General features: G+C 48.9%; 1 protein-coding gene across 11 annotated transcripts in view; it reads left to right on the forward strand.

The window, feature by feature from the left end:
• Positions 1 to 1,893: 1,893 nt before the first annotated feature.
• The window catches only part of KIF21B (kinesin family member 21B), a 74,521-nt gene continuing 51,588 nt past the window's right edge, over positions 1,894 to 24,826 (forward strand). For 10 of the 11 annotated variants that reach the window (XM_072648238.1, XM_072648242.1, XM_072648241.1 and 7 more), the window contains exons 1-4: positions 1,894 to 1,984; positions 2,106 to 2,423; positions 21,969 to 22,191; positions 22,501 to 22,683. In XM_072648238.1, the coding sequence (XP_072504339.1) occupies positions 2,383 to 2,423; positions 21,969 to 22,191; positions 22,501 to 22,683 (447 nt within the window). In that variant the 5' untranslated portion in view covers positions 1,894 to 1,984; positions 2,106 to 2,382. The remainder of the gene's footprint in view (positions 1,985 to 2,105; positions 2,424 to 21,968; positions 22,192 to 22,500; positions 22,684 to 24,826) is intronic. The other variant, XM_072648244.1, reaches the window with a different exon arrangement.

A 24,826-nucleotide genomic window follows, 5' to 3' on the forward strand; every position in this document is an offset into this window, starting at 1 on the left:
TCTTTGGGATTGGGAATTCCAGGTAAGGGAACTTCTACCAATGTATTTCTGTTCTTAGAAAGTTGCCAGGGGCAAGAGAGGCTAAGTGATTTGCCCAGCCACACATTGCCATGGTGAATCAGATGTAGAACTTATAGCCAGATCTTCCCTACTCTGCCATCATAGGATGATAGATTATTTAGAACTGAAGGAACTATCATCTATTCCAACTCTTGGGGGTTAAGTGATCTGCTCAGTGTCACTTTAGTAGTAATAGGCAGGTCAAGATTCAATAATTCAGATTATTATTAATTATTAATAATTCAATAATTCAGATCCTCTAACTCAGGGTAGCTAGGTGGTGCCATCCTGCAGCAACCCAGCCTGCACTCAAGAAGACTCACCTTCCTGAGATCAAATTTAGCCTGACATTTACTAGTTGTGTGACTCTGGGCAAGTCATTTAACCCTTTTGCCTCAGTTTCCTCATCTCTCAAATGAACTAGAGAAGGAAGGAGGCAATGAAGGAAAGAAGGAAATGCAAACCACTCCAGCATCTCTGCCAAGAAAACCCCAAATGGGTTCATGAAGAGTTGGAAACAAACGACAAAACCTCTCTTTTGAAATGGAGTCCTTTTATCATAGCACCACACTGATTGCCTTTTCATATTTTCAGAGGACTTTGTCCACATCTCTCCTTTGCCCTGTTTAACTTTCAAATAATCCGTTTTTTTTCTTCTTTTTAGAGGAAAGATTGAATTTTTTTAATCTTTATATCTCTAGTACATATACAGTGCCTCACATCGAGTAGATGAATAAATATTTGCTGAATTCTCCTAAATCAGGGTTGTTGTCCACTGGAATGAGTGAGAGAGGTCATGAAACTGCTTTGGAGAGGGAGATGAGGCGGCTAAGTGTGATGAGGCTCATTTGTCTAAGGCTGGGAAGATTTTACGTCCTTGGCACACGGTAAACGCTTGATAGGCTCTTTTTTATTCATTTATTTCTTCAGGGATTCACCTGTGTTCTCTGAACTCCAGGCCTGAGAGTCAGCAAACTCCTCTGAGTCAATGCTCACTTTTTAATTGACTATCATGTCCCAGGCACCGGGGATGCAAAAACAGGAAGAAAAAAACCATCCAGGCTCTCCATTCATTCACCTAGGACAGAGTCTGCCCACGCTTAACCCAGTCATGAGACCTTGGACCAGTCACTTGGCCTACCGTTTTAGAAGATTTCTGTCACTTGTAGAGTAAGCGAGTGGGGCTAGAGCATCTTTAAGGTCACATCCAGAACGAGCTTAAATTGACTTGGGAATTTTGACTGGGAACGTTGACCCCTCAAAAATCTGCCAACGCTGTTCCCGGTCCGGTTTGGGTTCATTGAAAGTGAAGGTGAAAAGGTGAAAAATGCAGATTAAATTTCGGAGGGCCGGACGTTAGAAGCTTTCTCGGATCCTTCCAGATTCCTTCCCTGGCTCCAGGCTCATCTCCCTAGCAGGGGCCATTCCGCAGCCCAACAAATACGAATTAAGTTTAGTGCAAGACGCTGGACGCACCAAGATTAAGATCATAACTCAGAGGCCCCTGCAGGCGCTGCCTCTGTCTTTATGGATTAGATTGGTCCAGCCTCAGTTTCCTCCTCCGTAAAACGGAGGTAATGATGCTGCCCCCACTCCTCCCCCCCGACACTCCGCTGGGTGCTGGTCCAGAAAAGTGACTTGGGATTAGGGTTATTAATGGGTGCCATTCGGAGAAAGGAAGAGGCGGAGGGGGGGAGGGGGCAGCCGCCCCAGAAAGGCTGGAGGGAGTGGAAGAAAGCCAAGAGGTCCCTTTAAAGGAGGAGGCTCCGCCCCTTCTGTTCTCCTCGGCGTCTGACTGGTCCGCGCCAGGCTGAGGGCGGGGCCATCCGCGGACCCAGCGGAGGGGGTGGGGGCGGGGTCTCCAGCCCGCCCGGCCCCCGCCCCCTTTGTTCCCGCTGCCGCTGGAGGTGGCTGGAGAAGGGTGGTAAGTGCGCTCGGGGGTTGGGGGTGTGTGCGAGAGTGTGAGCGTGAGCGCGTGCGGGAGGGGGGGTGGTGGATGGGGCTGGTCAGTTTCGGTCTCAGCTGTCAGGTCAATTTCATCGCAGAGCCTCGGGGCCCGGGCCACATGGAGGGTGCACGGGCGAGCGGGGAGCTCCGGGGTTCTGCTGCCGGCTCCCCATGAGCCCCGCAGGAGCCACCGCCGCCTCGGGGGAGCATGTCACCTCCAGCCGCAGCAGCAGCCGCAGCAGCAGCCGCAGCAGCAGCAGCGCACGACTCCGGAGCCAGCGCCGCCGCCTTCTCCTCCTCCTGCATCTTCAGGCACTGGCCCTCTGACTCGGTCCCCTGATCCATGCCAGAGGTCCCCGGAGATCTGGGAGAGCCATGGCAAGCCAGGGTGACTGCTGCGTCAAGGTGGCGGTCAGGTAGGAGCCGAGGGGAGGGGGCGTGCGGGGGAGGAAGAAGGGGGGGTGTCTGTGACGGGGAGGGGGGGCGGCTCCTCTGCGCCCCTTTGTTTCAGGTGGGGAGCCTGGACCACCCCACCCCACCCCCACCCCCAGTTCCACATTCTCCTAGCGTTCTGCAGCGCGGGGATCCATGAATGACCTGAGACTTAAGGCTTGATTGTGGGGGGTCCCCAGGAGAGCCACCGGAGGGTGGCTTTGTTTGGGAGATAATATCCACCTCTCCTCCTGGGAGCCCTTCATGAACAGAAAATCGAATAAACAAGGAAATCCGGTATTTCACACCCAGCCCTGGCCCAAGCTGGGGCATCTGTGTGTTTCCTCTTCACCGCCCCATGCGTTGTCTCATTAGGGATTATTATATTATTATTATTTTAAGATTTTTTTTTTAACCAACAAATCCCAGGCTCTTGCCAGTCCAAAACTGCAGCTCTTGCTGCTGCTGGACACCGATTCCCACAGTCCCCCACCCGACACCCCAGTCGCCTGCCCCCACTGCTGCCCAGCTTCTCCAAACAAAGATCCCTTTTCCTGATTGATGCTGTCTCCTTGGATCGGAGTGAAGGGAGAGAGGGAGGCTGGTTTGGTTTCTAATTGGTATTGCCCGTTAGAGGGGATCCCGGTCCCCACAGAAGAGATCTGGGCTCATGTTTTCAAAGCTGGGAGGAGGTCAGACTGACAGCTTTCATTTCTCCCAGTCTCTGGGTCTGTTTCAGTATTTGGGGGGGAAATGGACAGCTACCTGGGGATCCATTTTGTATGGATGGTATGAGGTAAAATATTGACAGATTCGGATGGAAGTGGAGAGGAAATAGCAAAAGGGGCTTGTCTTGGAGGGGAAGGGTGTACACATCTCCCTTTCTCTGAGGTGAAAGCAGGAAATACTGCAAAGTTGAACCATCTGAGGCCTTTGTACTGCTCTCTGATGGGGTCATGAGGATTTTTCTGACCTTTCTTCTCCATCCCGCCTTTTTTTCCCTTGTCACATCTGTGTATTGATGGGATTAGGGGTGTTTCCACTGGAGGCTGGAAAGACCGGAGGCCTGGCAGAAACAATGCTATATTTTATATTTCTACCTCTGTGCCCCTGCATCCCTTCCCAAGCAGCCTGGTATGTGTACTTAGAATAGGGTATCACAAGGTCTCTTATGAATCTCCCAACCAGCCCCCTACTGATGAAGGATATGACAGGGTCCCTAGGACTGACTAGTGTGAACAGGATCTTTGCTGCCCATCGAACCCCACCCCACCCCCAAGTGTGATGGGTACCTAACTTGACATGCAACCATGACTATTGGAATGAATGTAACAGTTTAGCCCCTTCTGAAGGGGTTGCTAAGGGCGGGGAGAATGATGACCGATTCTAAGCTTAGCCACCTCTGGGCTCCATGGCTGAGCATCATTTACACAGAGCTGACCCAGGCATAGGGCTGTGTTAGACAAAGAACAGTACTACAGGTGCCTCTCCACACACACACACACACACACACACACACACACACACACACACACACACACACCCCTCTCTGTGCCATGGGGGGGGAGGGTTGTGCTGCTGCTTGGTGACTGCTCTTTCAGTCATAGCAATATTGCAAGGAGGTCGAAGGGGGGCAGGTCCACCAGAGAGAATGGCAAATATAAATACAGCATCTGCAGTGGGCTAGAGGCAGAGAGAAAAACCACCATAAAAGGAAAATGAGGCCCAGGTCCCTGTTTGGCCCCCTTCCCCCGAGGTCTTCCCGCCCCCTCCACCCCCCATTGTGAGCTCAAGGGTCTGAGAAGAAGGGGACCTGTGAGAAGAGAAGGCAGGGGGTGAGCTCACTCCGTGTAGCCTTTCCCTTAGGTACCACTTTGAAGGGAGATCTCAACAAAGCTTCCTCTCCCCCTCCCCACCTCCACTCAGGCTTTCTCTTTTCAAATGGAAGGCTGAGGTCCTTTGGGAAGGTGACTCACCTTGTAGAGGGAAGAGGGTCATCCCTACCTTGGAGTGAGTCGGACTGGCTGAGGAAGAGACCCCACCCAGTGCCAGCTAGAGGTGGAGCATGAAATGAGTAAGGGGGAATAGGGAGGGGCTCTGTCACATGTTAGGTATTGTGTACATGAGGACCAAGCACCCCTGCTCTCTCTGAAGCAGCTGGATGGGGAACTGCTGATCTGGAGGAAAGAGGCATTCAACCTAAGGGAGTGGGATGGGAGGGCGTACAGGAAGATGTGTAGGTCCCCCCTTTTCTCACTCTCTCCCACAGTGCCCCCTTCAGAACACACTAGGACCTGAATGGGCATCCAGCCATGGAAAGCAGAATTTGCTGCCCAGAGCCCAGTTTCTAATCTAAGAACTGAGAATGGCTGGGGCTGGGGGGTGGGGTGCCTGGGACTGAGAGAGAGGGGAGCAGATGGCCCCATGGGGGACAGAAGAGAAAACTAACAGTTTCTTTGACCTTCCCTTACAAATTGAAACTCAATACAGGGAAATCAGAATTGCTGAGTAGTCATAGCCCACCTGGGTTCATCTTGGCTATGCTCCTGCTTCTTTTTAAGACTAGACAGATTGGGGAGGTGGGTTAGTTTGAAATCTCTCAGAGCGGAATCAGACGTCCAGTCATCCCTTTTCAATGTTTTCTCTTTATGTTCTGCAAGTCCTTCCTTATATCTAAATATAATCCTGTCTGAGTATCACATTAGTCCTCAGGGACCCTGAAGCTCAGATCTGGGAATGGAGAGGCTAGGGATCAGGCGGATCTGGTTTGGCATGTGGCTCTGAGGAGTAAGTGGTGGAGGAACAAACAGATGGAGAGGTACTAGATGGTGCTCTTGCTTCAGCATTGGCCCATGATGAGGAAGATCAAAGCTGGGTTGTTTGCCGAAAGCCAGAAGGAAAGACAGGAGGAAAGGAAATGGGGGGAAGGGGGCAGGTAGAAGAGTGAGAAGGGAGAGGCCAGAAGAAAGCTTAAGGATCCAGGGTTCCTGGGCTGGGAGTGGACATGAAGTGGTCTGAGCTGTCAGCAGAACCCAGGAGGGTCCTGGCTTTAAGAACAGCTGCAAGATACCCTCCCTCTCTCTATCCATGCTCCCTTCTTCTTCCCCACCCCCCCAGATAACCAGACCACCTCCCCTTGTCAGTAGGGCCCAGCCTAATCTAGCCCACTGATCGTACTGAGGGAAAGGAAGGTAGGATAACTAGCAGTCTTTGGGCACAGTTCTGAGGAGAGCCCCTAAACCCAGCTGGGGTCAGAGCAGGATCACTGTACAAAAGCCCTAACTCCCTTCCTGGGCCCCTGCCTGCTTGGCCTGGGATCATTCCTTTATCCTGTAATCTCTTCAGAGTGTAAGGGCCCCCAAGCTGCTTTGGTCTTGCTGGTCCTTTGGAGACTGAACCTTATCCATGGGGTTGGCAGAGAGGCTGGCCAACATGACCCTGTGAGCACAGGATGCTGTCACAGCCCCCAGGCCTCAGAGAAAGCGGGCCTAGCAAAGGGAGATGGCCAGACAGGAGACTCGCCTCTTAGGAAGCTCTGTTAGAAGTCTGAAATTGGGGAAGGAAGCTGAGTCACGTGGGGAGTTTATTTAAGCCCCTTCTAAGCCCCAGGCCTCCCTGTAAATACCCCCACTGAGAAGGGGCCTCTGCGCCTGCTTCTCCTCTGAGCCTCTCTGTTAGTGCTGATCACATTTCCCAGAGCTGTCTTTCTATGCCCTGGAGATTCAGAGGAGAAAGCCTCTTTTCAGAAGCCATCCCCCTCGTTTTACAAATGAGGAAACTGAGGCCTATAGAAGTGAAGTGATGTGTCAGGGTTGCACAAGCCAGTAAGTATCCAAGGCAGCATTTGAACTCGTCTTCCTGACCCCATGTCCACTGAGCTAGCCACTACTATTTTCTGTATATGGGGGGAGCAAGAGGAAAAGCACTGGATTTGGAGCCAGAAGACTTTGGGTTCAAGTCCTAGTCCTATCACTTATAATCCCAGTGGAAACCAATAAGGTTTGAGTTACTGAGTGAGGGACAGAGAAGATTCCCAGAGAAGCTGGACAGATTGGGGTGGAGGCACACACCATCATCCACCTCCCTCTCCTCCAAGGTTCCAGTTCTGAGCTGCAGAAAAGAGAGCAAGGCCAATTGATTCACCAAGCAATAGTTAAACACTTAGAATACAGTATAAGCCCTGTCTTCAAGGAACTGGCATTCTCCTAGGAGGGACAGGTACAAATATCCCCCCAATGTAATGGGGTTTCTGGAAGGAGGATGCCGGAGGAACCAGATGAGAGCCCCAGAAGGAGCCCCTAGGCCCAGGAGTTGGTCTTCCCACAAGGTTATCTTACGATGAGGACGGGGGCTGTTTTTGTCTTTCCTTGAATCCCCAGCCCTTAGCACCATGCCTGGCACGTGGTAAAGCCCTTAAGCAATGCTGGTTGACTGATTGTCAGTGAGGCGAGGCTTTTATCTGGAGGAGGAAGTAAACTGTAGTAACCGCTTTACCCCGGAAACCTCTCTGACTTAAAGGCCCCACTCTGCCCTGAACTCTCCTGCTTCTGATTGGATCTGAGCATTTGAAAACAGCAGCAGTTAGGTGGGGTTAAACTGGCTGCTTGAAACTTAGCTCCTTTTTCACTTGGCTAGGATAGCGACCCATGATCCCACCAGTGGAAGTGCTTCCTCACCTGTAAAGAACCTCTTGGGTCTGGATTCAGTACCATCCACCTTTATGTTCTGTTTTGTTGTGGTAGTTGGTCCTTGCTTCTCAGAGGACCATGACATCAGGAAGGTGATGCCATGACATGCAAGTGAATTGGATTGAAGTGAGAGAGGGCTGCACAGAGTCACCAGCCTCATTTTCTCCTCTGGAGCCATTTGGATTCAGTGACTGGATACAGATCAACATGACTGGAGATGGCCCTAACTCTAGGTGGATGATTGAGGCTAACAAGATGTAGGGGTCAGGGCTCAGACCAGTCAGATTCTTTTTTCTTTTCTATTCTTTTATCTAAGACAGACTCTGCCTCTACACGGTCATGTGACATTGGGGCATATCATTTGACTAATCTATGCCTCATTTTCCCTTTCTGTAAAATACAGAGGTCATACCAGATGATTTTTCAAGGACTCTCTCTCCAGCTCTAATCCAGTAAAATGTAAACCCCGTGAAAGCAAAGGCAGATCTATTTCTGAGCTCCAGTACCCAATGTCTATCTGGGCCTTTGGTGCTAAATAAATGTGGGATGGAATGGAGCATTCCATAATTCTGAGTTTGAATCCTGTCTTAATGAACCATTAGTATTCTCTTTAAGGTAATCCTGGGGTAAATTCTTTTGAAAAAAATTCTTCTGCCAATAGTAACTCATACTTATGCTGTACCATGCTATGCTATCTCTCTTCAAAATTGTATAAATATAACAAACATATAAATTACATTACTGTTTCATAGAAAGGTAGAGCAGACGACAGGACGAGGTGGCAAAAACCCTCAAGTGAGAATCCAAGGCTCTTCTTTCTCCTGCTGACACAGGCCTGATTAAAACAGTAACAAACTGTGTGACCTTGAGAAGGTCACTTAACTTCAGGCCTCCCGTCTAAAGAGGATCATTCAGGAGGCCCTGTTCTGGAGCTATATTCTACCTATCTCTTAGAATTATTGGGAAGATGAAATGAGATAATGGATGTAAAACATAATGGGAATAAGTCCATAATGGGTTTCTTAAAAAGGGAGAATGGCTCTTATTATAGACAGGACAAGACATGTGGGCTACCTTTGCAAGGCCTGGAATTTGCATCACATGCATTTGGGAATTAGGTCTCTCCTCTCCCATCCCAACACCCTGCCCCCCAAGGTGTGACCTATGTGACTTGACTTGTCACAAGATAAGCACCCATATTCCTTGGAGAGGAGAATTTTAGAAAATATGTACATTTATAGTCATATTAAAAGGTTTCCTTCCTTGCCCATTCCCTCCCCCACCCTCATCACTTTCCCTTTACACTAGGCAGCTGCCCACCTTGTCTACCTTGGGTGCCAGCCCCATCTACGAGCACCAGGCTAATACTTCCTAAATATATCTCTCTCTCCCTGCCCCTGCCCCCTCCCCATGGGAGTGGGAAAACTTCACCGGTCCCACCCCCTGTTAGATGAAGATGCTCCTTTGCTGCATTGCAGTGGTCTCTGGGCCTTGTTTTGCTGGCCACTCCACAAGAGGAAGGGCGTTGGCTGGAGTGGAGCCAACGCCCATCTCCCCAAATAAGTGCAGCCCTCTCCCCAAATAAGAGCTGGGAGACGGGGGGAGGAGCCATCAGTCTGGCAGTCTTATCTTGTACCAGTCAGGGTTCTTCAGCATCTCCTTTCTCTACTTGACCTTAGAAAAGGAAGTTGACCGTGGGTGGTATGGTCCAAGGGCTAGGGGAATAATTCTCCCTCCCATGCCCTCCTCCCTCTTCAGTCCCCTGTCTTCGGTTCTCTGTGTTAGGTTCAGCTATGGCTATTGACAAGGTCAAGGATGGGGAGGAGGGACTAGAGTTTGGAGGGAGTTAAAGGCATGCCCCCGTGTCACAGCCCAGGCTAGTTAAACTGAGAACTGGCAGTAAGTAATGCAATAACACCTGTTGCTCTCTGGCCCATGGTTGGGGGAGGGTGGGGTAGCAGGTTGAAGAGAGCCTGGGAACTGGGGGAAGAGATATTCCTCAGGGGTGGTCCAGGGAGGCAAAAATCAGAGCTATAACCCAGTCCTGGGATGGAAAGGAGAAGAGGGAGCTGGGGCCCCTCCCTATCCTTGAGATGCCTCAGTTTCCTGCCCTGTATTCTCTTTTTGGTTGGAAGCCTGTGGCTAATGTTGGGGTAGAGGCTAGCCTGTCCCATGTCTAAGGGACTCTTGCTCCATCATAGGATCTAAGTGTCTCTTAGAGATCATTTCAGCCCTCTCTTGTCACAGAAAAGGCACTTGAGGCCTCAAGATCTTGGCATTTTCAGGCTGCCCTGGGATCATTCTCCAGGGCCTTTAGTCCAAGTATACTTGAACAAGGATCCTTTCCCTCTGACAAGTAGTTATCTCGCTTCTGCTGAAGCCCTCCAATAAGGGGGGACTCCCCACTTCTTAAGGCATCGGACAATGACGAAGACAGTCAGGATGCAAACCCTGGTCCTCTGACCCCAGGTCCAGTGCTTTTCCTGCTAGACCACATTGCCTAAGCCATTCATTCTCCCATGCAGCCACCTTGGTAGGTGCTGTGGACCTCATGGGGGGCAAGGAGTTAACATAGATATTAAGAGAGATTAACATCTCCTCTCTCTTTTGGAGACCATAGCTCAGACACTGTTAGTAACTGGCCTGCAGCACCAAGGTCTGAGGCAGCTACCAGGGAACAGGTCTAGAGTCCAAGCAGGTAACTGGGGAGATCCAGGAGCCAGGCCCTGATTGGGGGGAGCAAGCTCGCTGCTTTCTGTGGTCTTTCTTTAAGCTACCAGGCCCGCCTGTTGTTCTGCATTCCTGAACTGTGGAGCCATCCATCCCTAAGGGACCCTGGGGTTGTTCCTAGCCAGATGCTGTCACTGCTCAGGGTCTCTTCCAGAACCAGGCTCAGAGATGTGTCTCCAGGGAGGTCATGGGAAACCCTGGGCCAGATTCCCTTGCAGCCCCCCACCCCCAGGGTGGGGGATATGAGATAGAGAGTGGACTGGTGGGATGTGTCAACTGGGGGTGAAGTTAGAGCACAGCTGAGCCTGGGCTTCCCCCAGAGCAGGGATAATAGGTCTGCCTCATACCCATTCCTTGGCTCTAAGTTTTTCCTGTTCAACTGCTCAGCTTAGAGAAAGGATAGACCCTTGGAATCACAGAGACCAGACTGGGGTATCCTGTGTTCTTCCCCATGTTCTCTTTCTGAAAGTGGAGGTGTTGGTAGTAAGGCATAGAAAGACCTTTCAAGGATACCACTGCTGAAGTACCCAAAGAGTAATACAGAAATGGTTTGGCAGTTCCCTGTGATCAGTCATAGGGCTAACAGCTGCATTCCCACTCCCATGAGTGCATGCACACCCCCTCTCTGTGAGACACAGGGAGGCCCCAGGTAATGGGTTTGAGACCAGGAGGGAGCAGGGAAAGACAGGCTGAAGGGGGACCCTCCGTTCCCTGTCAGCATATCTTTCATGGAACCTCATATATCTCCACTCCCAGGCCAGGGCCAGGCTAAAGCCAAGCAGGGTACAACAGGATAAAGCAGAAAGAGTTCTGAATTTGGAGTCAGAGATGCTGGGTTCAAAAGCTCTACTATTTCTTTGTCCTGCCTGACCCTAGATTCGCCCTCCTCTAATTCCAGTCAGGAAGCCTTGAGCTCAGATTCTGCCTCAGACTCTAAATAGATTAATAAATAATAAAGACATAAATAGGTAATTCTGAACAAGTCATTTCATTCGTCTCCTTCAGGCTGAGTTTCTTTGTCTGCAACATGGGGGATCCCAATAACACTTCTTACATCACAAGATTGTCATGAGAATTTAATGAGATAAGACATAGAAAGTTCCCTACAAACCTTATATTTTGCTCTAGAATTATTAGCTATTATTATATGCAGATGTCATTTGAAAATACCTTGAAAAGGAAATAGCCTGAACCCTTCTTTGCTTTGTGATCTTGAGATCTTAGTGGTTTTGGGGGGTCATTGAGCCCTTTTCCTTGGGGAAGGGAGGAGTGAGGAGAGGAATCTAGGGAAGATAGATCATTTGGAATGGGAGAGGGACAGAATCCCATCCTCTTATATGTGGTATCCCGAGATTTCCTAACATGATTCTATTCCCTCCTGACCCCCAATTAATGATTGGTCCAGGGTACAGAGAGGAGAGGGCAGAGAACCAGGTGGACACAAAGAGGGACCCTGAACCAGGCTTCAGTTCCTCCTTTCCTTCCCTGGGCCATAAAACAAGGACCTTTAACCTCTTGGCACAAAGCCACCCAGTCAGTGGGGTTAGAGTGGGTTTTTCTCTTCCCTTTCTGTGGGCATTCACTGAGGGGTGGGTGGTGAGTATGGAAGGAAGTGGAGCTAGGGGACACAGACTTAGGGAGGGTAGAAAAAAGAAAGGCAGACCCTCATCGTGAAGACAAAGGACCAAAGTGTTTGTGGAAACCTCAGTGGTGAGGGGGGGTGTTGTTTGTGGGGAGTGGGGGATGGAAGCCCTCTTTCTCCCCCTCACCCCTTTAAAGAGCCAGTGTTCCTCTGAAGCCCCTCTTGCTTTTCTTTTCCTCAGGCTGAGATGACTCCTCTGCCCTATCTCCTTTGGGGCTAGGATGACAGAGGGCCCCTGGAGTGTCTGGGAGCCAGACCCCCCTGGGAGAGCAGGGCTCGATCTCTCCAGCTTTTTGTGAGAGACAGAGAGAGCGCAGAGCAGCTGAGCTGGCAGGAGGCCAAGGAAAGGAGAACAGGATGCTCATTAGGGCAAGGGATGAAGATAGACACTGGTTAGTGTGTCTGCAGTGAGGGAATACTGTGTGACTCGGGTTGAGGAGAGGGACTTCTGGGCTCCTTTTCTCAACTCCATGAGAGATCACAGGATCATAAGGTCAAACTAAAAAGGACTTTTAAGGTCATTTCATCCAGAGGTATGGTGCCAACACTGCCATACTCCCAAGTGCAACCCAAATCAGAAGAAAATGGAATTGGGAAATGAACAAAATAAACAAAAACCAACATAACATTCAACGTGTGTCCCACAGGCATCTTCTGTAGAAATCCATGGCCCTGTTTCTATTTGAGTTTGACATCGCTGCTATAGTCCAGCCCCTTCATCTTATAAATAAATAAATTGAAGCTGAAAGAGGTGAAGAGATTTGCCTGAGGTTGCACTGGTAGTAAGTGATAGAGCTGGGCTGTGAACCCCATTCGTTCAATTCCAGCTTCAGCCCTCTTTCCTTCAGACTATGCTGTGGGTATGACCTAATGCTTCTCTGTTCCATAGAACACAGGGCTAGCCTCATGCCATTGGAACCAGATTAAGATGTAATTGGGAAATATTTAACTAAATAAATAAAAATGTAATAGAACATGGATGATGTTAATCTGTGGTTTTCTAAGTTGATATGTAGTCTCTAGAAATCCTTACATATGGTTTCATGACCCTCATTTCTATTTGATTTTGACTACCATTGTAGACCTCATTGCCTCCACTATGAAATAGAGAGGAGTGTCTATATTGCTTCTTGGGCCTGAGAGACTATTGACAAGCTTGGCAGGATCTTTGGTAACCAACTAGTTAAAATCACTAGCCCTGTACAGGTTTTATAACTCATCCTAGGCCAACTAGGTTATCTGTGGATGGATCTATCCAATAATTACAGAATCTCCTTCCTTGAACATCTTTGGTCTTCCCATTAAGAGTGAATAACTTACATGCAGGAAGTTCTTCCTGCTATCTAATTTTAAATCCCTTCCCAGTACAATTGAAGCTGGTTCTCTCACTCTAGTAATGTAGGCAGGATGGAAATGCTGAGAGAGTAGAAAAGCAAGAGCCTAGAGCCCATGCTGGGGCTGCCTGTGGCCAGCAGAGAAAAGCAGGTTTAGAAGGAGTCATTTGGCTGATGTTCTAGGTTGCCCTATTGTACTGCAGTTAAAGAAGTGGTTGTGCTTGCTGTAGCAAACAAGATTTTCAGCCAAGCATGGTAGCTAGTGCTGGTTGAGGAGGCTGAGACTGGTGGATCATCTGAGTTCAGACTGGGTATCCACACTAAATTTGGCACCATTGTAGTGAGCCCCTGGGGGCTGAGGGCCATCAGACTACCTAAAGAGGGGTGAACTGGCCAAGGTTTGAAAAACAGAACAGATTAGAACTCCCATGCTGATCAGTTTTGGGATTGGAAGCATACCTGGCCACTGAACTTTAAGCCTGGGCAAGATAGGAAGACCCAGTCTCAAAAAACAAACAAACAACAAAAACTCACCTAATTTCCTTTCCAGTTTAGCCCAGGCTTAGTTAGGAGGATAGCTTAGATGACCTCTTGAGATCCTTTCTCCAAAATTCTTGTATGGATGGGGAAACTGAATTCTCTCAGCATTAAACCATTCTCTCTCATCCTTAGAAAGTGGTCTTCTAGGAATAACAAATTAGCACCAAATATGGGGATGCCATCATTCAGTCTAATATAGTCAAAATAGCTTTGGACTCATAGGCAAAAGAGCTGAGTACGAATCCTGGCTCTGACCATTAATGGCCGTTACATTGGGCAGGAGTGTGGTGCATATACCATTGAAACACATGACCTCTATGGTCTCTTCCAGTCCTAAAAATCCTATGATCTGTATATTTGCCTACTTCAACAGGACAACAACAACCCTGAGAAGAGTCATATAAACTAAGATAATCTATAGAAATCTATTTGTAGCAGAAACCACATTTATGAATGTGAGTGAGGAATCCCTGTTATCTAAACTGGGGCTGTTTGTGGAGATGTATTTTGGTTACAGGTTCACCAGTCCAGGCAGGGGAGGAAGGAGGGGATATATCTAGGTGGACACCCTCCTCCTCCTCAAGAGTCTTGAGCTCTCCCCCTCCTGTCTTCTTGAGTCCCTTATGTCTTAGCTTCAAGATTGCAATTGATTCATAGTAGAGATTTCTTCTGTGTATGGGTTGGATGAGCTAGCCATTAAGATATCTTCCAATTATCAAATTCTTTGAATCTGTGATTCATGTTCTGCTGCCTCCTTCCCCACCCTACCCTTCCTAGTTCATGCTGACATTCTCAACCAGTCTCCTTTTTCTCTAACTAGATATGAGCTGCTCTGATTTCAGGCCCAGAACTCAGGAAGAGCCCTGGTCCTGGAACTGGAAAGATATCTCTTCCTCCTAATCTCTCCAGTTTATTTTCAGTTTATCAGTCACCAAGATCAAGTCCCACTTTCACAATCCCCTGGCCCCACTTCCCTGTGATATCATCACCCTATAGATCTGTATGTGTGTGTATATACACATATATACATATATATGTATGTATTATGTAAATGTATATATATGTATTATATATATGCATGTATGTCTATATACACATACATCTTAGATTTTCATAGTAGTTTTTACCTTGTCTCCCCAACTAGAATCTGAACTCCCTGAGAAGAGACATGAGCACTTAGCATAGTGCCAGTCACATAGTAAGAGATTATAAAGGGCTGCTGACCAACCACACCTTTATTAATCACTTACTGTATCCCAGGCACTGTGCTAAGTTGTTGGTGCTGCCGTTCAGTTGGGTCCTACTCTTCCTGACTCTATTTGGGATTTTTTTGACAGACATACTGCAGTGGTTTGCTATTTCCTTCTCCAGTTCTTTTTAGAGAGGAGGAAACTGAGGCAAACAGGAGGAAGTGATTTGCCCAGGGTCACACAGCTAATAAGTGTCTGAGGTCGCATTTGAACTCAGGTCTTCCTGACTCCAGGCCTGGCTCTATCCATTGCACCACATAGCTACTAGGGGTACAAAGAAAAACCAAAAGTAGTCCCAGTCTTTGAGGAATTTATATTCTAATGAGGGAGCCAATGTGTATATTAATAGGAATATATAAGATAATCTACTGAAGAGATCTCAGGAGCCAAGAAAGGGAAAGGAGTCAAAGCCTGGGTGCAGGGTGGGTGGGGACTGGGGGGAAAGGATGATGAGGAAGCAGCAGTGGGCTGAGGATCCCCGCTAGTGGCCAGGGTTAGACCAAGGAATCTTAGTGGCCGCTGGGTGGAGCGTTTGGGAGCCAAGGATATTTCTGGACGTCCCTGGATGCAGAGGGGGAGATGGTCAGGGCAGGAGATGCTTGCTTACCTCCTTCCTCCCTGCCCCCCCCACCCCCCCACCCAGGTATGGGCTCCTGTCCAGATGCTTCGGGGTCCTGGAGCTGGGTGAGGGTAGGGCAGGTTGACCTCTCATTTCTGAGGGGCCTTTCCTGCATTTCCTCCTGGTCCCCTTTGCCTGTGCCCTCCCTGCCTGTCTGTCCAAGGAGCTCTGTGAATGCTGAGCTCAGCTCTTTTCGGCTCCTTTGTCTCCGAGCGGCTCAGCTCTCTTCAGTGGCTTGCCCATTAGCTCTGTCTGTGGTGTGGATGTGTGCACTAGAGGAGGAAGGGGGAGGGGGAGAGGGCCAGAAGGGCCATTCCTACATCTGACCTGCTTTCTCTTTATTGTGGGCAGGGAAGTTTCCGAGCTCTTTCTGCCCATGCCAGATCCTGCCTCTGAAAAGGCTGCAGGCCCCTCTCTCTGACTTCAGGCTGGGCATTGCCAAGTGAGGGATAGACTGGGCTCTGTTCTGGGAGGTTCTTGGGGCTTTCTGTGCTAGCCATCTCCTCCGAAGCCCCCCAGCCTGAGGAACTCAGCCCTCCTCCTTTTGAACGGGGGAAGATAATTGGTGCAGGTGGAGTGTGAGGGTAGGAGCCAGGGCACCCACATCTCCTTCTGTAGGAGAGGGGGAAGGGAAATGCTCAGGAGGTCCTTGGAGCCAGCTATGATTCCCATCAGTGGGACCCCTCTGCTCCCAGCCTCCCCCAGGAGGGGGGTGGGGGTCAGGAGTAGAGTTCTAGGCTTCCCTTCCTTCCTCTCTTTTCAGTCAGGCCTACTAAGTTACATTTTCCTTTACTCCATCTGACTCAGGGTAAGGGGTGGGGAGGGCAGCTCTTATCTCTGCAGCCAAGAGCCCTTCTGCCTTCTCAGCCTCCGGAAGTAGTCTCGCCCTAGGACGATCCAAAAGGGCAAAGGAGAGTACTCAAAGCTTCATGGGTCAGAGAAATTTAGAGCTATGAGTCCTTTGGGGTAATTGAGTCCAACTTTCTCTCTCCCCAAATCTTCCCCAATCTCCCATCTCACTTTACAAGTGAAGAACCTGAGACTCCAAATATCTGACTTTCCCAAGGTCACACAGCCAGCAGAGCCAGGGTTTGAAAATGTTTTCCCATTAGTTCTTTCCTCAGGCAGGTGCTTAGGGATGGTGAGTATAGGGTCTGGGCCTGGGCGACCTAGAGGAAGGTGTGGGTCCTGGGCTGGGCAAAAAGTGGGAACATGTCGGCTGTCTACAAATATTTAAAGAAATCTTATATGGAAGAGGAATAGACTTTTCCTGCTTGGTCCCTGAGGGCAGAACCAGAACTTATGGGTGGAAGATAGGTCCAGTGTAGTACATAAGAAAAAGCTTCCTAAGAATTCCTAAGAATCAGAGCTTTCCTGAGTTGGTCTTTAAGCAAAGCCTGGAGGTCTGTCCTTTAGGGATGTTGTTAAGGGGATGGATGCATGTTCAGCTGTGGTTTGGAGCCAGTGTTGGAGAACCTGCTGCCTGGAGGCTACATGTGGCCTTCTAGGTCCTTGGGTGGGGCCTTTTGACTGAGTCCAAGTTTTACAGAACAAGTCCTTTTATTATGGTGCACACTTGAGGACCCAGAGGGCCACAGGTGGCCCCAAGTTCCCCACCCCTGGATTAGATGGTATCTGAGGACTCTTCTGGCTCTGACATTCTGTGATTCTTAGAAAGTAAGGAAGAGAACAGAGAAGATGCAGAGGGCTGGCACTTTCCAAGAGGCCTCACCGAGTCACCAAGGGTTGGAGAGTCGTGGCTGGACATCAACTAGTGGAAGCTTTGGGGTTGGAGAAGTGCCTAGATGAAGATCTGAATTATTTCTTTCTCCTAAGAGGACCCAGGAGGAGATAAGAAGTCCTGGCTCTGGTGGCTAGGGCTGTTAGATTTGGAGCCAGGAAGTCTTGAGTTCAAATCTAACCTTAACATTTACCAACTATGTGATCCTGGGCAAGTCACTTAACATCTCTTGGCCTCAATTTTCTCAGTTTCCTCTGCTAGAAGACTTGATTTCATTCAGACTTCATACTCAAAATTGTCCAATATCTTACAATATGAGAAAACTACCTTCCAGGACTGTTGTGAAGTCAAGTGAAATAATATTTGTAAAGGATTTGCAAACATTATCGTTGTTGTTGTTCAGTTATTTCAGTCATGTCTGACTCTCTGCAACCCTATTTGGGGTTTTCTTGACAAAGATACTGGGTGGTTTACCATTTCCTTCTCCAACTCATTTTACAGATGAGGAAACTGAGGTCCACAGGATTAAGTGATTTGCACAGGGTCACCTAGATAAGTTTCTGAGGTCAGATTTGAACTCATAAAGATGAGTCTTCCTGTGTCCAAACCTGGTGCTCTATGCACTTCACCACCCAACTGCCCTTGCAAACATTAAAGTGGTACATACATGCTCATTATTGTGATGGGGAAATGGAGGCCCAGGATAATTCATTAATTTAGCCAAAGTCACAATGCAGGAAACACATCTAGAATAAAGTTTGTCATGAGATCTTAACCCTAGAACCAGAGGAGACCTCAGAGGCCATCTAGTTCAACCCCTTTACTTTACAGATGGAGAAACTGAGGCTCAGAGAAGTTAAGTGACTTTGCCAGGTAGCAAACATCAAAGATGAGAATGGAGTTAGAGGACCTGGGGAAAAGTCTGTGTTCCATCCTCTGTATCTCACTGCCTTCTCTTCCTTTCCTCTGATTTCTATATAAATAGATAAAACATCAACTAAGAGCTAAGGATTGGGGGTACCAATATAAGCAAGCATGATTGGTCCTGCTGTCCTCAGAGAGCTCACCTTATCTTTTTCTTTTTTTGGAGGCGATTGGGGTTAAGTGACTTGCCCAGGGTCACACAGCTAGTTGAGGTCAGATTTGAATTCCTGACTCCAGGACTGGGACCCTATCCATAGTGTCATCTAACTCGAACTTACCTTGTAATAGAGTAAGACTATATGGGAAATTGAGCTTGAAAGGGTTGTGAGGGGTTGGAGTTGGCACTCAAAGTCCAGGTAGAGGAGTGATGGTTGGGCCCTGGGGAAAGAAGGCAAAAGCTGACCTAGAAGAACCCAAGGCCCCAGGGTCTGAGTCCAGGTTACCAGAGGGGAGAAGGTAGAGTAGCATGGGCATGGCATCCCCTTCCCCTAAATGACACTGCCTGATCTAGGCACTATACAATTAATTCTGTGGTATTTGGCTCTCACCACAACAGGAAGGGTCAAAGACATGTGAATTCTGTCCCTGGCTGGGGGTGGGATGAGCAGTGTGATTGGGGGGTGGCAGGGGGATCCAATGAGGGTACCCTGGGAGCATAGAAGGCCCCAAAGCTGTCTGAGCAATTGCTGTGAGCATAGTAGGTCCTGACTTTCAAAGCCTCAAAGAGCCTGACTTCTTTGCATTTTATCTTCCTCTCCTTGGACAGGTGGGCCTCTTGGGGGTGGCCAGAGCAAACTCAACAGCTTTTAACCAGAGTCAGGAAGGCTATGTTGATCCCCCACCCCCACCCAGCAGGCCATCCTCAGGGACCCTGATTCAATTTCCTCCAATCATTAGAGCTGCCATTTGCTAGAGGTAATTAAATGGTATTTGAATTGGATCCAGAAAATCCCATCATCAGAAGGAAGCAAGCCTGGGAGGGAAGTGCTATTTTTTGAACCTCAGGGGTTGCAGTCCACAGCCCTAAGGAGAAGTCAGAGCCAGCCCTCTCCCTGGGAAAGAGGATCTTCAGCCTTTGTGAGGCCACACACAGGGTGCTCTCTGAGAATCATACCTCCTGTCTATGGAGTGCTTGAAGGCTGTTAAAATGTTAGGTGTATGTTCTCTTTGGGAGCCCCTAGGTCTTGTGATGCCTTTTCAGGTTTATCCTATTACACTACACTTGCCGGGAATCTACGGCCATCCATGTCCATTCCACCCTGCACTGACTGCCGGGGAAAGGGTCTTTGGATGATAGAGGGAGAGCTGATCATCTGAGGTTTGGATCCTAAGGCCCTGAGTAGTTAGGTGGCTGGTCCAATGTCACACAGGCAGTAAGTTCCCAAGCTGCAATTTGAACTCAGGCCTTAGCGTCACAGATCTAGAACGTGAAGGAACAGCAGAGGCAATCTAATTCAGCTTTCTCATTTTATTTTATGTTTCAATTAGTAGGCATGTATTTCCTCCCACCTCCTCATCCCCCCACTGCATTGGAAAAAACAAAAACAGAACCCTCATATCAAATATGCAAAGACAAGCAAAAAAAAAAATTCTTGCCACCTCCACCCCCCATTTTACAAATGAGGAAACTGAAGTGCAGGAAGGTTTGAATGACTTGCTCAAGATCACACAAATAGCAATGTTAGGAGCAGAATTCGAACCCACATCATCTTCCTCCAGAGCCCAAGAATGCTCTTTCTACTGTACCATCCCACCTCATTCCTCTGACTCCAGATCTGTGGCATTTTAAATTGTAACATGCCCCATACAGAAAGGAGACCAGGAAGCCTTTCCTCTCAAAGTCAAGATTGAATTTTGTACTAGGAGTCTAGAGACTTGGGTTCTGATCTCTCCCTGCCTTTGACTCACTGTGTAACTGTAATTACTCTTGAATTAGACTTTTCTTGATTGAAGGGGCTGCCTCATGTGAGCCCCCAGCTTTGGGTGCTGGGACTGTTATGTCTTTGGAATCTGGATTGGATTGGATTGAATGGAATGAAATGAATGATGGGTGATGAATGAAAGCCTTTTGCCCCTCCGCTAGAAGATCTGATTTCACTCAAACTTCAGATTCAAATATTCACATGAGTTCACAACATCATCCTTGAGGTTCATCATACTTTTGCAAGGACATCCTTGTATTCCTTCTTAAAATGCAACAGCAGCTCATCCAAGTCTGCCCAGCCCATGCTTTTCACCTATGTTCTCCCACAAGGTAGTGGGAATGATTCAGGAGGGTGGGGGGAGATACTTGTTGACCCCAGGGCCTTCCTCTCTTCTCTTAATATTCCTAGGAGCCCTAGGGAGCCACCTGGGCTGCTTATCACTTATCCCTGGCTCTGGCTCTAAGACCAGCCTGTTTGTGGATCACGTATTATTCTGATGCCACTTTTCATTCATGGTCCTAATTTTGTTTATGCAGCAGCCCTCTCATACCCACCGTTCCCTCTATTAACAATCAATTTGGATTCTTCGGATTGTAGTGTTGAGTGACTCACCACTGTACAAGAACCCTGGTAAAATATAGAATATTGCTTCTTAAAAGTTAGTCCTTTGTTTTAGGGAGAAGTTGAAGTTGGGGGTTACCAGACAAGCTCCCTAATTTCCCGTTCCCATTCCCATTTCCGAAAAAGGAAGTGTCCATTGGAGGAAAGGTCTTGTGAATCATACCTCAGTCTTATCTTCATGTTTGTTCAGCTTACTTGTCAATAAAAATCATTTCACACTTCCCAGCTGGGTGTGAATGGGATGGGGATGGCCAGGGTGGTGGTCTGGTTACTGTCAGCACTGGGCACCCCCTTCCTTAGGGTAGTTCCCGGTAAGCTGCTCTTCCTTCTGAGCCCAGCTGGTCCATATTCACCTTTCTCACCCCCTTCCCCATCCTCCTCTACCCTTTCGAGATTTTAGAGCTGCTGGCTTGTCCTTCTAGGCTCCACTGGGCTCCTACTCTGGTTCCTCTCTCAGTCTTTTCATCTTCTCAATAAATGTTGGCTTAGGATGACGAAGCCTAACAGGCAGTTCATTGTGAGGGGCCAGAGCAGGCAGGAGGGTTTGTAGGAGCTGAGGGGTGGCAGAGCCTAACTTACCCTACCCCCCCACCCTGATTCATTTGGGGGAAGGAAAGTGCTTCCTCTTACCCACCCCCAGATACCCTGGCAGGCACTCAGTTGCCATGGGGATCTCACCATGGTACCAGCTGCTTGGTGCCAGTGAGAAGGAAGGGAATAGGACCTGAGAGGAAGAAGCCCCTTCCATGGCTCTCTCCCTGCTCATGCCAGATGGATGCTTATTTCCCCATTCCATCCCCTTGATTTCAGGCTCATGCTGCTAGCCTCTTGGACTTGGGCCCAGCTTTGTGCATCTGGCCTGTGGTCCCTTTCAGAGGACCCTGCCCTTCCCTGGGACTCCTAGAGCATTTTCTGGCTCATAGGACTCTCCCTCTCTCTCCTTGGCCCATCTCTCCTCCCAGAGACAGGGTCCTGGGGTACCTGGCTCTCTCCCAGGGCTTTGCCTCAAAAATTTCCCCCAGCTCCAGGGACCTGGGCTGAGGAATTCTGGGAAAGAGGGGACATTGGATGCCTAGAGGAAGTGAAATGCAGCTGGTAAGCTTGACAGACCGATGCTAATGTCTGTTGGCCTTCATTGCTGCTCGTGTCCTACTAGAGACTGGGATTTCTTCTGTACTTCCTTTCCTAGAGTGTTGGCCTATGCAGTGAGCTCCTCTGCTTGCCTTTCTTGAACCTATGAGATGAGGGACATGTTAGTTCTAAGAAAATCTGGAGGGAATGGGAACCTAAGGCATGCTTCCTTATTTCTGGGTTAGAAGGCTGACCAGGACACTCTCTCAATCTCTCTCTCTCCCTCTCTCTCTCTCTCTCTCTCTCTCTCTCTCTCTCTCTCTCTCTCTCTATCTCTATCTCTCTTTCTCCCTCTCTCTCCCTCCCCTTCTCTGTCTCTCCCTTCCTCCCTCCATCTTCTCCCGCTCCCCCTTTCTCTCTCTATGTCTCTCTCTCCCTGAGCAGGATCCGGCCCCAGCTGTCCAAGGAGAAGATTGAAGGCTGTCACATCTGTACCTCAGTCACTCCTGGAGAGCCCCAGGTGCTGCTGGGGAAGGATAAGGCCTTCACCTATGACTTTGTCTTTGACCTGGACACCTGGCAGGAGCAAATCTACACAGCTTGTGTGGGCAAGCTCATCGAGGGCTGCTTTGAGGGCTACAATGCCACAGTCCTGGCCTACGGACAGGTAAAGGCCCCCTCCCTCCCTGGGTCAGCTTCTAGTAAGATTAGAGACACATAAGACCCTGAATCTTGTTAACAAGTGCAAAGTTAGATAGGGTTATGCAGTATCTAAGGAGGCCAGAGTGGAAGGAATTCTCTGTAGGGCATGAAATCAATTGAAAAAGGGTAGATGAAGGTCTTAAAGGAGAGGGGAGCCATGGTGAACAGAGAAGCAGGGGTATGTGATGGTTCTCCCCTCCAGGCCCACTAGCTCTGCTTTGTCCTAGAAGAGGCTCCAAGATCTCACTTTCCTGTCCCTTCTCTCCCTCCACAGACAGGAGCTGGGAAGACATACACCATGGGCACTGGCTTTGACATGAGCACCGCAGAGGAGGAGCATGGCATCATCCCGAGGGCCATAGACCACCTCTTCAGGGGCATTGCCGAGCGCAAGAGACAGGCCCAGGAACAGGGAGTGCCTGGGCCTGAGTTCAAAGTCAGCGCACAGTTTCTGGAGGTATGGCCAGGGAGATGAGGAGAGGACACAGTGGGAGACACAGAGCCAGGTAGGGCCTGGCTCACTTGTTTTGGGAGGCATCGTCAACACGGGGTTTGGAGTCAAAGAAGCTTGGTTTGAATCCTGACATTTCTACTTACACCCTGGGGGCCCTTGGGCAAATCACTTGATGTCTCAGATCTTCATTTATAAAATGGGGGTGAGGGAGAAGTGGGCCAAAATTCTAGCTCTAATTCTGTGATCTTGTCACCCACAAGAGGACTGTTAGGTATGTTCTTGGGGACGTGCACAGAGAACCTTTCTTCTTAGAGGTGGGGGTGTGGTATAGAGGAGAAGGGGAAGAGGAAGAAAGTGTCCTGAAGCCTGAGCCTGGATGCCTGCCTGGGTTTCTAAGCGTGGACCTGGCCTGCTCTGGCAAGGTTGTCCCACCACATCTTTTGAGACTCGAGAGTGGCCAAAACCTGAGTTTAATGGCTTGTGAGATATACTCAGATGGCATTGTGGTTCTTGTGAGGAAAGGGAAGGTTGATTCTCCTAGCTAGACCTGAGGGAGGAAGAGGGGTCAGGGGTTGCTAGACACAAGCAGTCTTGTTGCCTAGAGTCACTGACCCTGAGGAGCACTCTGCCTGGGCTCAAGATGAGCCCAAGAGGCCAGAAAGATCGAACTTTCTCATCTCCTGTTTCTGCTGGGCTGTAAACTTCCTGTGAATGAGAGAACAAAAGCTGGTAGTGATCTGAGTCAGAACTGCCAGCCTGGGGGCTGTTGTTCATCAGACCAGGAAGAGCCAAATCCTGGCAAAACTTAGACTGGGAAATTGGAGGTTCAAGTCCTGAGTCTCTCATGACACCTTTTTTTCTCCACTGAACTTCCATTGGGTCCTCAAAGACATCTAGTATTTAAGAAATAGGGAAATAAGGAAAATGAGAAATTTGAATCACAACCCAGATCCCCCAGGAGTCAAAAAACTGATTATGTGACCTCAGTGGGTGAAAACTAGCATCTCATGCTCTTCACAGAAGAGGCAAGTCACTTAACCTCTCCAAGCCTATTATCGTCATCTATAAAATGGAGGCCAACAACATCACCCATACTGCCTGCCATCAGCACCCTCTTCTCTCATGGGTGCCCTGCAGTGCAGGAGCTGCCTTGGGCAGGCTCTGCCTTGAAAGGAGGGAATCCCACTTACCCCAGGAAGAATGCAGTCAGCTCCGGAGGTGGGCTGGGCTCCCCTTCCCTTCACTTTTTGGCTACTTGCTTACTGTGCCTCAGTTTCCCCAGATCGGACTTACATTGTCCCTTCGCTTTTTGGCCACTTGCTTCCTTCCTAGATCTGATGTGGGGGAATTTCCCAAATTTCTAGAACCAGGCTTCTTTAGTCTCCTGTGACAGCAGGGACCCTTCCTGGCCTTTTCCTGCCTAGATATTTTATTTTCTGTCCATCACTCTGACTTGAAGAAGGCAGATTCCTCTGGACAGAAAGCAAGTCATCATTTTCCTGGTGGCAGTGGAATGTATGTATGGCACTATTGAGTAATTCCCACAAGAAACCTCAGGACCCCCTGTAGTCCTCCCCAATCAGAGAGAGGGGATGTCCTGGAGGAGCCTGGAAGGGTAGGTCTAGGCTCATTTGCTATTTTTAGTTAGATGTATGTGGCCTCAGGGTAGTCACTGAAACTTCTCTGGTCTCAGTTTCCTGATCTGTAAAAGTCTAGTCGGGAATTGGCTTAGATCAGCCAGGTCAAATTCAAATAGAAACTGGGGCCTCTAAACCATAGATAAGAATCTCAGGGGGCCACAAATTGACTTAGAAAACCATATGTTAATGTGTTCTGTGTTCTATTATATTTTTATTTCTTTTGTTAAATATTTCTCTGCTACATTTTCCCTGGTTCTGGCCTTCCTGGGGATGGTGCTAGAGCCCTGTAGCTGACACCTCTGGTTTGGATGATTGCTGGGGCTCCTTCAGACTCTGTCAGACTCATTGCTTCACCTTGAATGAGAGAGAAGGGCTTCGGAAGCCCCCTTCTGCCCGTTCCCCCCATAGTGACCTCCTAGAAGCCCCACCCACAGGCACACTTCCCTTCCTGCTTCCCCCCCAGACACCAGGCTTGAACCCTGTAAACCCTCCCTCCAGCTCTGGCT

This window comes from Notamacropus eugenii, chromosome 2, assembly GCF_028372415.1.
Source record: "Notamacropus eugenii isolate mMacEug1 chromosome 2, mMacEug1.pri_v2, whole genome shotgun sequence".
Classification (NCBI taxonomy): Eukaryota; Metazoa; Chordata; class Mammalia; order Diprotodontia; family Macropodidae; genus Notamacropus; species Notamacropus eugenii.